Source organism: Furipterus horrens, unplaced genomic scaffold (assembly GCF_987537825.1).
Source record: "Furipterus horrens unplaced genomic scaffold, mFurHor1.1.pri manual_scaffold_2, whole genome shotgun sequence".
In the NCBI taxonomy this organism is placed as follows: domain Eukaryota; kingdom Metazoa; phylum Chordata; class Mammalia; order Chiroptera; family Furipteridae; genus Furipterus; species Furipterus horrens.
This window is the reverse complement of record NW_028327172.1, coordinates 50999089-51013019: the sequence shown is the minus strand read 5'-3', so window position 1 is coordinate 51013019 and position 13931 is coordinate 50999089. Positions and strand designations below refer to the sequence as shown.

At 39.2% G+C, this 13931-nt stretch overlaps 1 protein-coding gene across 1 annotated transcript; it reads right to left on the bottom strand.

The window, feature by feature from the left end:
- Positions 1-11229: 11229 nt before the first annotated feature.
- On the bottom strand, positions 11230-13660 carry LOC150018562 (Y-box-binding protein 3-like). Its single transcript, XM_090267307.1, is given in 3 exon segments — positions 11230-12029; positions 12031-12439; positions 13648-13660. Coding segments are annotated over 3 exon segments (819 nt in total). The 3' UTR covers positions 11230-11632.
- Positions 13661-13931: the final 271 nt, after the last annotated feature.

Here is a 13931-nt window from a genome sequence, read left to right as displayed (position 1 = left end):
GATATTTTAAGAATTCTCCTGTCCCTGACAGGCCAGAACTTAACAATTGCCTGTCTTAGGTAAGGAGGAAAGTGTGTGGCTTTGGGGACCCTGTCAGCAAAGACTGTGCCCATGCTCAGGGCCTTTGTGAAACTGGTTGCTCTTGCTGCCAAAATGAAAGTGGGACCATATTTCAGGACCAGAGCCCACTGATGTGAGGGCACATTTTCTCTTTGACAATATCAGGGCAAAAATTAAACATTCACAATATGGTAATTAAGAGCTGAATAATTTACTCTAAGCCAATAAAGTAGATGTTGGTAGTGTGATATTGAAATACAGTGGAGAAAAAAAATATCAATGTTCATTAGCTATAAGCCTGGACTGTGCAGAGAATAATGAGCATGTCTCCTCTGTTATGACTGGAGTTTGGATAAAGGGTATATTTCCCAACTCACATGCATTCAGCAGGGAATCCAGCATATAGCACCCCCCTCCCCCTCACTTCACGATGAGTTATGTGACCAAGAGCAAATCACTCACCTAATTTGGGCCTCAGTTTTGAAATCTGACTTCAGGCATAAATAATTTCTGTCCTGTCAACATAATTTCACATCTATGAAACAACAATATATTATTATGACTCCAGGCACACAGTAGTCTTGCAGAAAGGCTAGAGTTGCCTTCTTCCAAGGTGTTCACTGCTACACCTGGTCTGTAGTACTACTAGTTGGACTTCTTGTAGCTCACTGGGATAAGGGAAAGAAAGTAGCTGATGAAGCACATGCATTTGGAAGTCTAGTAAAAATATAAATTCATTTAACAATCTCTAACAAGCACTGATACCCTCAGAGTTTCATCACAAAGATATATTCAGAGCACATCATAATCCCAGATAGAGAATAAATCAGAGGAAACATAAGTATATTCTTCTTATTCTTCTATGAGGACTCCCAAGTTTCCTTCAGTAAGTATGGAACACGTTTTCACATACCATTCTTTTAATTCACTCTCTTAGTTCAAAAGTCCCAGGTCTCTACCTTGTTTTAAGGCCAGTTTCTATCTCCTGAAGGTACCCTGCTTCACTGTTACCATGTGGCCAGACTGTGCAGCCAAAGTTAAATACAGAGAAATACCGCCTAGGGAAGACACCAATGCAGAAGTCAAGGTTACTGAGAACAGACAACAGGCACAACAGGCTCACATGATGTAGGGTTTACTTGGAGTGGGGGGTGGGGGTGAGAGGGGGAGAGAGAGAATAAGAATATGCACAAAATGCGGCCTATTGCAATGCATCGGTCCCCGGTGGCCAGCAGATCCCCTTCTCAGCCAGCACAAGAGGTGTAGCCACACACATTCCACTTCATATTGCAATAGAAAACTCCCAAACTCCACCCCCAGGCTGGGGCCTGCCTGAGGGCCAATGATACATGCACTTCAGCGGAACAGAGCACCACACGTTGAGTTTGAACCAGGGAAAGACCTTCCCATGCAAGGTGAGAAGCCCAGCACAAGCTATGAAGCATCTATAAAATCTTGGTTAAGTGTGTTCCATGCCCAAGGTCCACTTTTATGTGGCTCAGTGGGAGCTGAAAGGTTACATGTGTGAGATTGCTTTTCTCAACATACCCAAAAGTCCTCCTAGACCTTTCATGAGTTAATACCTTTTCATGAGTAATACTTCAGCAAAACGTAGACAGAGGAGGAGAGTTCCCTCCCTTTGGGCTTTGTTCATCATTTTTCTTTGTTGAAATGGGTGCATATTGAGGTCAGAGTCCTGGAAGGAGGGTTCTAAGACAGAACTACACTGGGTCTCTGAACTATATCATTTGCCCTGTGGGTTGCTGTACGGATTAAATAAGATAAAGTATATATTATATTTGTTACCAATGCTTGAAACAAACTCAGGGTCAATGTATGGGATTCATGGAGGCTGTCACTGTTAAGTATCAACGAGTGAGGTTTGATCCTGCTTCTGGGAGCTGTATCTAGTGGGAGAAACAGGCTTATAAGCGACTAAAATACAGAAAGGACTAAAGCAAACTGCTTTACAGACACAACAGCAGGGAAAAGCATTTCACTGAAAATGGTTAAGTTTCAATAGTTGAGGGTTGAGTATTGAGCCTTCTAACTGAAGGGAATAGTATAAACAGGAACATTAATGAGCATGCAGATGCTGTTCTGAGAAAAAGTCACAAACCCTTATGACTGGAGCGTGAAGGGACGTAAAGAAATGATGAAGGAAGAGTAGGCTGGCCCACTCTTCAAATGCCTAAAGCACCAAGACTAAAAATATTTGGGCTATTGGAGCCGGCTTAGCTCGGTAGCTCCGCTGAGGAGCCAGAGGTTGGGCTGCAGTTACAACCGCGTCTGCTCTTGTTCTTTGGCGTGTCTGCGGCATTGCATGTAAGGCTGCTATTTGAGTAGGTAGAAGAATTTATAGTCTATGTTTTTAAAATAAAGCTGTTAAGTGTTGTTTAGGTCTTCTAAATTTTACCATTTTCAGCAGGGTTTTTGTTTGGCCAGTGAATTATCGAGAGAGGTATGCTGAATTCTCTCATGATGGTGATGGAATTGCCAATTTATCAATGTATTTTGACCAAATGTTAACTTACATATTTAAAATTATTAAGATATATGTATAATACAGCAGTCCCTCTCTATATCGTGGTTCACTTATCGCAGCCTCACTGTATCGTGGGATTAAAAAAAAATTAATTATTTATCATGGATTTTTTGCTATATCGCGGGATTTTGCAGTACTGTATACATATGTTGTTAAAGTTATGTAGGTTTAAGAGTGTAGAATATGTTTAAGAACATAAGTAGTGTTTATAAAAATGTGAAAAAGGTTAATAAGGGACTGGGAAAGGTTAATAAAGGACTGGGAACAGTTTATAAGTGTGTGGGAAGGGTTTATAAAGCCTTAAAAATATATAAATACTAAAATAAATGTAAGGTTCCTACTTCACAGATTTTCACCTATAGCGTGGGAGCAGGGATTTAGAACGTAATACCCACAATAAGTGAGGGAATACTGTATTATATATTTAATTATATGCATACAAGTTTAGGAATGTTGTAAACTCCTGGTGAAGAATTTTTATCATTATGTAATAATGAATAATCTTTTCACCCTATCCTCTATTTTTCTTGGTTTATATTCATCATATGTATTTTTATCCTTTTACTTTTAGCCTTTCTCCTAATAGTTTATGCTTATTTCCTATACACATATAACTGGAAGTCTGATGTGTCCTATCTTTTACCTTGTTCAGGTTCGCTGGACGGGTTGAACTTGTTTTACCATATTTTTTGCTTTCCGTTTGACAGGCTTTTCAAATTATTTTTTCTTTACTTTTTTTTAATTTTTTATTTTATCACATCTGTTGATTTATTTATTAACTTACCTATTCTACTTCCTTCACACCTTACTGCTTTGGAACACATATATCCTTAAGTAGTTTCCTTTTATAATGCAAAGTTAAGGAAGTATAATGTTAATATTTTAATATGCAAGCAAAACAAGCACTGCATAATATTTTAACTTTGATTGCCTCCCAATTTATTGGCTACTGTTATTATTGTGTACTGTTTTAGTTTGATTCTTTATAACTCCTTAAATAATACTTTCCTATTTATATACAGATAATATTTCTGTTGATTTACCCTTTTTTTCCATTTCTATATCTCATACCTTTTCTCTATTTTTTTCTTTTTTCTAGTGAATCTCTACAGTTCCTTAAGGACTATTGCTCAGTTTTTAGTAAACTCAGCCTTTGTTTCTCCAAAACTGTCTTTTATTTTATCTTCATTCTGAAATCATTTTCCTGGGCACATATATCTAGGTTAAGATTTTTTTTTTTCTTTCCTCTTAGCATTATACAGTTGCCATTTCATCATTCTGGCTTCCATTAGTTCTTCTATCAATCTGTTTGTCATTCCTGCACAGGTGATCAGTCTTTTTTTCCCCTTGGTTACTTTAAGATCTTCTCTTAATCATTGGTGGTGTATATTTTCATGTTATCATGATGAAGCATAAGGTTTTTCAAATTTATTCAGCTTGATATATTTTGTGCTTTCTATATCTGTGAATTTGTATCTTTCATTAATTCTAGAAAATTCTGTCATTTTCTTTTCAAATGTTTTTCCTCCATTTTCTTTCTTCTTTCATTCCAATATTCCAGTTGTGCATATTAGGTGTACTCATGTATCTTTCCTATCTCTTTATCACTCTTTATATTTTCTCCTGACTCTCCCTGCTGTACTCTGTGTAATTTCCCCAGCAGTAGATTATTTCTCTAGGCATCTGCTGAACTTTGCTTAAGAGCCCACATTTGATTAATCTTAATCTGTTGAAATACTGGAGGCCTTTAATGGGATATGTTTTTCCAGGGAGGACTGACACTTGCTCCTGCTTGGGACTACTCTGATCTCCTTTTTGGATCCCTGACAGTCATCATACTTGCCACTGTCCCAATATATTTTTATTTCAGAAGAAATAAAATTACACGATCTTTTATTTTTATTCCCTCAATTTAGAGAAGGGTTAATGGGGTCTTGAAATTGCCTCTTTAATTGGCAAAAACTCAGCAAAACCTTTAAATGGAATATTTTACCTAGTATTTAGTAGTTTTAAAGTAGGACTTCTGAGTGTCTAGAATACCATACTGCCAGGAGCCAATGTCTAAGCTTAGCACTCATCTCATACCCTAGAGAAAGCAGCATTTGGATTCTCTAGAAAAAATATTAACATTTGGGGGCCATGATTTTCTATTTATTCTTAGTTACTTGACCCGACCCCCTTAGTTTGAGCCTCAATGTCCTAGAAATGTGAATGGGAACACTTGGAAATGACTTTCAGAACTTCAGTTGGAAAGAAAATTAAGGCCCTAAAGTAATTGCATGTGCTTTTCCAATCTGCTCTATAGCATGTGCGTGCAACTGGCCATCTAGCCTCCTCTTACAGTATCAGTGACAGAGAGCTCACTATTCATGAAGAAGCCCATTTATTCATTTATATCTCCATCTACCTGGCTCTCTATCTACCTATTTATCTATCAAAAGTGAAAAAGATTTATTGCAAAGAATTTGCTTGGCCAATTGTAGGAGCTGGCTAGCCAAGTCCAAAGTGGGTGAGATAGGCTATGAGGAAAGGCAAACCGGAAACTCTCAGGTAGGAGCTAAAGCTTCACTTCACAGGCGGAATTTCTTCAGAGAACCCTAAGCTTTGTTCTTAAGGCCTTACAACAAATTAAATCAGTCCCATCCAGATTATCTAAGATAGTTGACCTTGCTTAAAATTAACTGATTGCAACATTTATATTAGTTTCCATTGAATAGCCAGGAACTTGGGCCTAGCCAAACTGTCACATAAAATTGGCTATTACAGGTACCTTCACTGTACTAGACATTTTGCATCTTATATCTTCACACCTTTTAATATTCTTTGAATTAAACATTATAATTATTTTAAAGATGAGAAAATTAAAAATCAGGGAAGTTTAACGATTTAATATTGTTCTTTTTATTATTAATACATGTGGGGAAATTAAAACATGAAAATATAAAATATCTTCAGTGCATATGCAAAGCCCCTAGAAAAGTGTCTACTACATTATAAAGCTTAGTAAATATTAGTTCCCTTACCAAATTGTTCTTGAGGTATCTTTATTCTAAGACAGTTGTTAGTAACTGTACCTTCCCCTGGGAGTAAAATGATGCTCAACACATTCATTCAGGGTATGTTTGCACATGTTGTGCATGTGTCTCTGTGAGCATGTGTGTGTTATGGTAGAGGGAGTATTGCAGGGTAGTGCTGTTGTGATAATGCAGCTGGAATGAAAGTTCATGTTCTTGCTCTCAGTGGGATGTTGCTACTGTCTTTGGAAGTGATTTGAGCTCCTCAAATTACTACAATATGTTATATTTACTGATTTTTTTCTTTTGATGAGAATAAATTCCTCTGTGTTCCAATAATAAGTTATACTCTGTGTGCATAAATTAAGGTAGTTGAAATACCAAATGCATAATCAAAAATTATATGTATGGTCTCATGAACCCTTGAGATATATGTCAGAGGGCAGCAGGGAGGATGCCAGTAGCTGTTGTGTTGGCATTGGGTTTGAAGAATGATGGGGACAAATAAGAAGGGTAGAGTGGACTTCTTTGCTTTGACTGAAATTATTAAGGAAATATGGCCAGACCTAGTGGTCTTCTTTGGCCGAAGTGACTTATGTAATTGTGACTAATCACAATTTTAACAGTAGAGGTGACTATTCCAATATACCTTTGGGAATATTTAGAAAAATAGGCTTTCTGAAATTAGAGTTTCACATAGTCTCTGTGACATATTGGTCTCCATAATAAATTTTTTTTATATAGATATTGGCATCAATAGTCTTTGAAAGCAAGACCAAATTTCAAACACATGATTTCATAAATGTGTGAACAATCATATGAATAAAACCTTTTGTATAGCACTCCACAGTTTATAAACACCTACACAATATGGCATTATGGAAAGAACACTATACCCGGAATTGTACTTGGTGTGATGTGGGCTGTTTTATTTGTCTCCATTGTTTTCTGCCCTCCCTGTGGGTGAAGGGTACTCCACCATTCTTTCTTCCCCAGCCCCCACAGGAAAGCAGACTTGGTCATGTGACTTGCTCTGGTATAAGAACTATCTGTGAAAGTAAAGCATTGCATGGCTCCATCCTGTCTCCTCTCTTTGCCACAGAACAAGCTAGGGCTGCACCTGTAGTCTGGGGAACAAAATGACATGATATGAAGCTCATCCATAGCCAACCTTCAATGGGCATTAAAGTGAATGAAAAAGACATTGCTGTGTAAGCCACTAACATTTTGGAGCCATCTTTTACCACACTATTAGTTAGTGTACATAGACTGACACATATGGGTTTGAGTTTTTGGCTCAACCATGTATTAGCTGTAAATCTTGAGGAATATATTGAAATTCTATAATAATCAGCCCCTTTCTTTTTTTTCCAAAGCTACAGTTTTATGGACAATATTTTTCATTTCTTTTCAGAGAGTAGCATTTTTAAACATATAAAATAATTAGATCCAATCTGCAAACTAATGATACATCAGGTTTAAAATAAGCCACAGTTCAAAGTTTTAATTGAACAATCAAAGCTCTCATAATCTTAATTGTGAGACTTTCCGGCTAAAGAAGTAACCTCCCTGAAAGACGAATAAACCCAAGGTTACTACTGCATTTTGTACAAATTTGCAAGTATGAACTATTCAACCTGGAAATAAAGAAGTGGCAAATTCATGAACATAATTACATTGTACAACTCATCTGCTGAGGAGCAAATTATAGAAAACCCAGAGGACCTTGAAAAAGAGTCTCTACAAGCAGGGTCTTCAGAAGAAGGAGCTCGCATCTTCCTGCTCTGGGGAAATGCAGAAGGTGGTTAGCATGCACTGGTTTCCATAGAGACCTCACTCTGTGTTGTTCCTGAGATAAACTTATCTTTGCTACCACCCTCAGCCTAGAAAATGGTCTCAGTCCCAAGTCACAGTATTTGGTATTGTCCTAGGCTTCTGCCTCTTATCTCAAACCCAGCCAGGGGGAAAGAGAAGGACACAGGAAGGAACAACCATTTGCTAAGAATGACCATGTGCCTTTCCTTCTCTGAGTGTTAAATACTCAAGACTTTTTCTACTTGAACTTTAACCCCCACCACCTCAAAAAGTGTCAAGAGTTAAGGCAAATTTTAAAAATACTAATGGCTACCACCAATTAAGCCTTGCTATGACCTTGGTACTGTGAATAGGTAATCTTTAATCCTCACAAGAACCCATTGTTTGGATGACTAATGAAAGGTTTAAAGAGGTTAAAGGGAGTAGTCCAACGTCACACAGTGAATAAGTACCAGAGCCATAGTTCATGCCAAGATCTGCTTTGGCTTCAAAATCAAGGCTCATTCTTGTATATCCTACTGAGCTGTGCAGCCATATTACCTGACTAAATTTCAGGAAGCACTTACAAAAGCAGTAAAAAATGAACTTCATTGGTTTTTCCCGAGGTCTGCTAGAGGCAGCAGGTTAAACAAGTATATATAAAAGCTGTCTCTTGTGAATCGTTATGCATTTTTTTAACTTTTTAAGTATATTTTATTGATTATGTTGTTACAGTAATCCCAATTTTTTCCCCTTTGCTCCCTTCTGCCCAGTACTCCCCTTCCCTCTAGCAATCCCACCCCCCTTAGTTTGTGTCCATGGGTCATGCATATAAATTCTTTGGCTTCATCCTTTCCTACATTATTCTTAACATCCCCCTCTCTATTTTGTACCAACCAATTATGCTTCTTAATCACTACACCATTTTCCCATTCCTCCCTTTTCTCCCTCCTAGCTGATAACCCTCCAAATGATCCCCATACCTATGATTCTGTTCCTATTCTGGTTTGCTTAGTTGGATTTTGTTTTTATTTTTTACATTCAGTTGTTGATAGATGTGAGTTTGTTGTCATTTTAGTGTTCATAATTTTCATCTTCTTTTTCATAAGTAAGTCCCTTTGACATTTCATATAATAATGGCTTGGTGATGATGAACTCCTTTAGCTTTACCTTGTCTGGGAAGCACTTCATCTGCCCTTCCATTCTAAATGATAGCTTTGCTGGATAGCATAATCTTGGCTGTAAGTCCTTGGTTTTCATCATCTTGAATACTTCTTTCCAGTCTCTTCTTGTCTGCAAAGTTTCTTTTGAGAAGACAGTTGATAGTCTTATAGGCACCCCTTTGTAGGTAACTCTCTGCTTTTCTCTGGCTGCTAAGATTCTCTCTTTATCTTTCATCTTTGGCATTTTAATTATGATGTGTCTTGGTGTGGTCCTCTTTGGGTCTAGCTTGTTTGGGACTCTCTGTGCTTCCTGGACTTGTATGTCTATTTCCTTCACCAAATTTCGAGAGTTTTCCTTCATTATTTTCTCACATAAACTTTCCATTTCTTGCTCTTCTTCTTCTTCTGGCACCCCTGTGGTTCAGATGTTGTCACATTTAAAGTTGTCCCAGAGGTTCCTAAACCTCTCCTCATTTTTTTTCAATTCTTGTTTTCTCATGTTGACTGCTTTTTTGTTCCTTATGTTCCAAATCATTGATTTGAACCCTGGTTTCCTTCCTTTCACCATTGGTATTATATGGATTTTTCTTTGTTTCATTTAGCATAGTCTTCACTTCTTCCCTTATGCATTTGCCATACTTAAGCATATCTGTGAAGCCTGTGAGCATCTTTATCACCAGTGTTTTGAACTCTATATCTGTTACATTGGCTATCTCCTCATCACTTAGTTCTCCCACTGAAACCTTGATCCATTCCCCCTTTTGGGCTATACTTCCCTGTCTCCTCATCTTGACAGGCTCCTGTGTTTTTCTCTATGTCTTAAGTACATCTGTCACACCTGTTACATTGTAAGGAGCAGAGCCTTAGGTATTTGTCAGTATGGGTGACCCGTTTCACCACGTTGTGGTGCTGTATGTGGGGGAGGGGCCTGAGAGGGAACAATGCTGCTTGCTCAGCACTTGCCCCTTTTCCAGGCACTTCTCTCACTTCAGTATGGGACTGGCGCCCCTCTAGCTGTTGCCTTGCCGTCATTCCCAGAGTGGGTGAGTTTGCAGATGTTCTAGAACTGTGAGGGCCCTTTAAACAAGAAAACTCTGCTGAGAGAACAGCAGTTCCTGCCTCCACCTCAACTCCAACTGGTTTGCACAGTCAAAAGCAATGAGGCTTTATTTTCCCTAGCTCTGGAACCATGAGTTGTGTGGTCTGGTCTGGTGCTGGGAGTGCTCCCCAGGTGTCCCTCCTGACTTTTTAAAACATGTGACTGTGCTTTCCAGCAGCCTGCTGCTGCCACTGCTACTGCTGCCACCACATCGTGTCCTTTCTGCACTGATTCCGCCCTTCCTACCTGTCTGGATGAGTATTTCTTTTTTATATCTTTGTTTGTTGGACTTCCACGCAGCTCAATTTTCTGGAACTTCTCATTGTCTCTAGTTTTGAAGTAGTTATATTCCTTCTTAGTTGTGGAGGGAGATGTAGCATGTCTATCTAGGCCTCCATCTTGGCCGGAAGTTTGCATTTTGTTTTAAATAAAGAATTGACTCACATCTATAAGTAACATAAAGGGCACTTTATTTTTATTATAATTTATTAGAATGCTCACTGAAAGGGATGCTGGAAATCCCAACCTCATCTCTAGGGAAATGGCTGAGCCAGTTCATCCAAGGTCCTGCTCTTCAGCCAAATTTTTCTCATTCTGCTCAAACATGACCTTCCCCCATAACCCCTACTGTTGCTCCCCCCAGGAGAAAGCTGTGTCTGCTTTTGTGAAACATTGATTTTAAAAAGTCATTGAGTCCTCAAATCTGGTCCACTGTCAATAGGACTTATTTTTCAGTAAACACATCAGATTCCAGTCTTGTCTTAAAATTTCAAAAACACCCTTTTCTTAACTCTTCCTCCTACACGTACCTGAACCTTCATCTTGGGAGATTCCTAAGAAGGGGTTGGTACTCTCGCCTTGAATATAAGGAATCAAGAATATTATGGGACTTACTGAGGTCCTGGGGTCACATGAAGCTCCAGGATTGTGGAGCTGAGTTTTTGCTGTACTCCTGCCTACACCAGTACCCTGTATCAGCTACTGAGCATATCTGGTCTTGAGAGAGACATACATTGACTTTTGTTTGGGAGAATAAACCAGGGCAGGGGCCGATTCAGCTTCCATGAGCACTTTGCTATTTAAAGTGTGTCTGTGAACTGACAGCATCAACATCATCTTTAAGCGCAATAGAGATGCCGCAGGTGAACTGAATCAAAATCTGCACTTTAACAAGATATCCAGGTGATCTACGTACACATTCATATTTAAAAAGCACTGAATGACTTACACAGCAGTTATCAATTCGGGGCACACATTCATATTATGGTATTTCCAGGAAGTTGTAAGAGGTACAGAGAACAGGTTGCCACCTTCAGAAATTCTAATTTAATTGCCCTAGTGTACAGCCTTTTTTTTTTTTTTCCTTTCAAGGGTAAAAATTTTATTTTTGAGGAACTTCATGCTGCACATTTTCAAAGAGAGTCACATAAGAAAGCAAAAATGTTATCTTCCCCTCATCCTAGAAATTAATAAGAAGGGCATAAAATTTCTTCTAAACCACGATACTTGAGAGTTTAGCACCAGCATCCAAAATGAACACAAAAGGGGGAAAGAAAAAAAAAAAAGCATTTACTATATATTTCAGATTTCTTTGGCTGGGGTTCTCCCCATGTGGTATTAATATTTCTTCTTTCAATTCGTATTACCAAAACAGTAAAAACCAGGAAAAAAATATAAACCTAGTGGGTGCTGAAACTGGGGAGGTTGCTCTCTTGTCTTCTGTGCAGGCAAATTGCTGGAAACATTGGCTGACATTCTCCTTTTGTACTTGTTTATTTTGTAAAGAATAGCTGTGAACATTCTAGTGTCCACATCTTGGTTATTAGTCTTCCACTTTATTGCTTGGATGTTTCTTTGGTGTTGGTGAGGTTGTGGTCTGCTTTTTGTTTTACTTTTTGAATGGTCATTAATTCTGTAGGTCACCTGCTGATGGTGAAGGTGCCTGTGGAGCCTGGTGTCACTCGGCACTGCTCTGCTCGGTGGCCAGAGCAGGGTTCTCACACGGCACTTCACCTGCCTTGGTCTCTTTGCCATCTTGTGAAGGAGCATTCGGAGGACGGGGACGGCGCCGATAGTTGTACGGGCGCCCATATCCTCGGCGAACAGATGGCTGGTTTGGACCAGTGGCCGCTTGTTGATTCTCTTTATCTTCAGCCTCTCCCACAGCTGGGGCAGGTCGTGGGCGAGGAGGTACCTGGGACGGTAAGAGGTACCTGGGACGGTGGACTGGACCTTGAAGTTGTGCTCCCTCTGGGACTCCATCCTTCATCTCTCCAGTCTCCCCTGCCTGCATTCTGTTGGGATGGAGAAAGACCCGTGAGCGATGGTCAAACGTCTGTCCCACGTGTAAGGGGGAACCGCCCTCGGTATTGAGGGAGGTACTGAGGGCGATACGGGGGGCGGCGCAACCGACTCCAGGCCCCAGAGAACTGCCCGTCGGTGGCAGGGGAGTCAAATCCTTCACTGCTGCCGCTCCCTTCCTCCTCCTCCTCCCCAGCGTAGTTATGGGGAGGCCCACGGCGTCTGCCATAGTAACCGCGTCTGTAACGGCGCCGATCAGCAGCAAAGCGCCTGCCTTCTACAGGAACTCCGTCCGGGCCAGTCACGTTGGCTGCCTCAGCACCCTTCTCTCCTTCAATCACATCAAACTCGAAAGTTTCTCCATCTCCTACACTGCGCAGGTATTTCCGTGGGTTATTCTTCTTGATGACAGTCTGATGTACAAATACATCTTCTTTGGTGTATTTGGGATTTTGAAAGCTCTCTGGGTATCACTAATGAGTAGTGATGGTTGAAACCACTTCAGGTTCCTAACAGTTCAAGCATTGATTATTTTTAAAGAAAGGACGAGGTGATTTGTAGAGAGATAAATAGAAAAAGTTATGAACTATTGCCTGGTCCTCCTTTTCATTGGCAAAAGGGGTTCATACCACAAATGAAATTTGAAAAGAGAAAAATTCAACGTCTCCTATAAAGAGTAGTGATATAATAGAGTACTGATTGTCCAACATTTCTAATCAAATAAAATTTTAAAAAATAAAGTGATTAAGGAAATTAGGATTAAGAAAAAGGTGCGGGGTTGAAATCTACTAGTAAGCTTCCATTTAATCTTATTTCATTCCTGTGACCAGCAGCCAGCAAGATGTTCCTTTAATTCAAATATTTTATCTGCTCTGGAATTATATAAAACTCTCTAGAATCATAAAATATTTCTCATTGGGAAATCTCTACCATCAACATTTCCACATTTCCCTTCAAATAATAGGTCCTAGGGTGTCTGCCATGAGAAAAAGTATGTGAAAAATACTAGTTTTCTGTAATCCAACACAAAGTTTACGACATAAATGGCCAAAATGGAGACACTACGGGAGTGAGAGTGAAATGGAAGGAAGGGGGCCTGCCTAATTTTCAGGTCCAAAGGGCTCCCATGGTGGGGAGAACAAAGTAGTGGAGTGCCTTTCCGCTTGCTTCATTTCCCCTGGACCAAGGTTGACTTGTGGCACAGTCCCTTTAATAAATAATCTCATTAAACACATTTTTCCTAGAGTGGAATTTGTGTATCAAACTAATTCCAGAATTGACCTGTTGGGAAAGATATTTAAAAACCAGTGCAGAAAGAGGTAGAATGGAGCAGTAAACGTTCTTAATGTTAGGAAATAATTGCCTTTTCCTCCCCAGCCCTGGTGAGAAGATATCTGGGGACACATTTTTCAGAGGGCTGCACTGAGGTGATCTGTTCTCTCTCTTCTACATTATGTAGAATTGGTTTATATCTTCTGTATTGATAGGTTTGAATATAATTCGAACTTTATGAATTAATAAGAAATGAAGTGTGAGCTCTTTACTTCCAACACTAAATATCATTATCACATTGTCAGCTTTATTTATATTTATTTTTACTTATTCATTCATTCACATTATTGGTTTTAGATTTACCCATGTATTGGTTAGATTGTTTATTCCTTCACTCACCCCACGCCTCCATGGTGGATTTGGTTTTCCTCCTCCTGAAAATATATCTTGTTGTATCTCCAGCTTGATCTTTTAAGTGGTAAATTCTTCCATTTGTATGTATCTAAAAATCTTTATTTGTCTTTACTCTGGAATGATATTTTAGGTGAATATAGAATTCTAGAACAATAGCTTTATTTTCTCAAGCCTTTGGAGGGATCCTATCTCTTTGTTCCCTGACTTCTTTGCTGCTAATGAGAAATCTGATGTCAGAAAACTAGTAATTTCTTTTTAGGCTGTCTTTA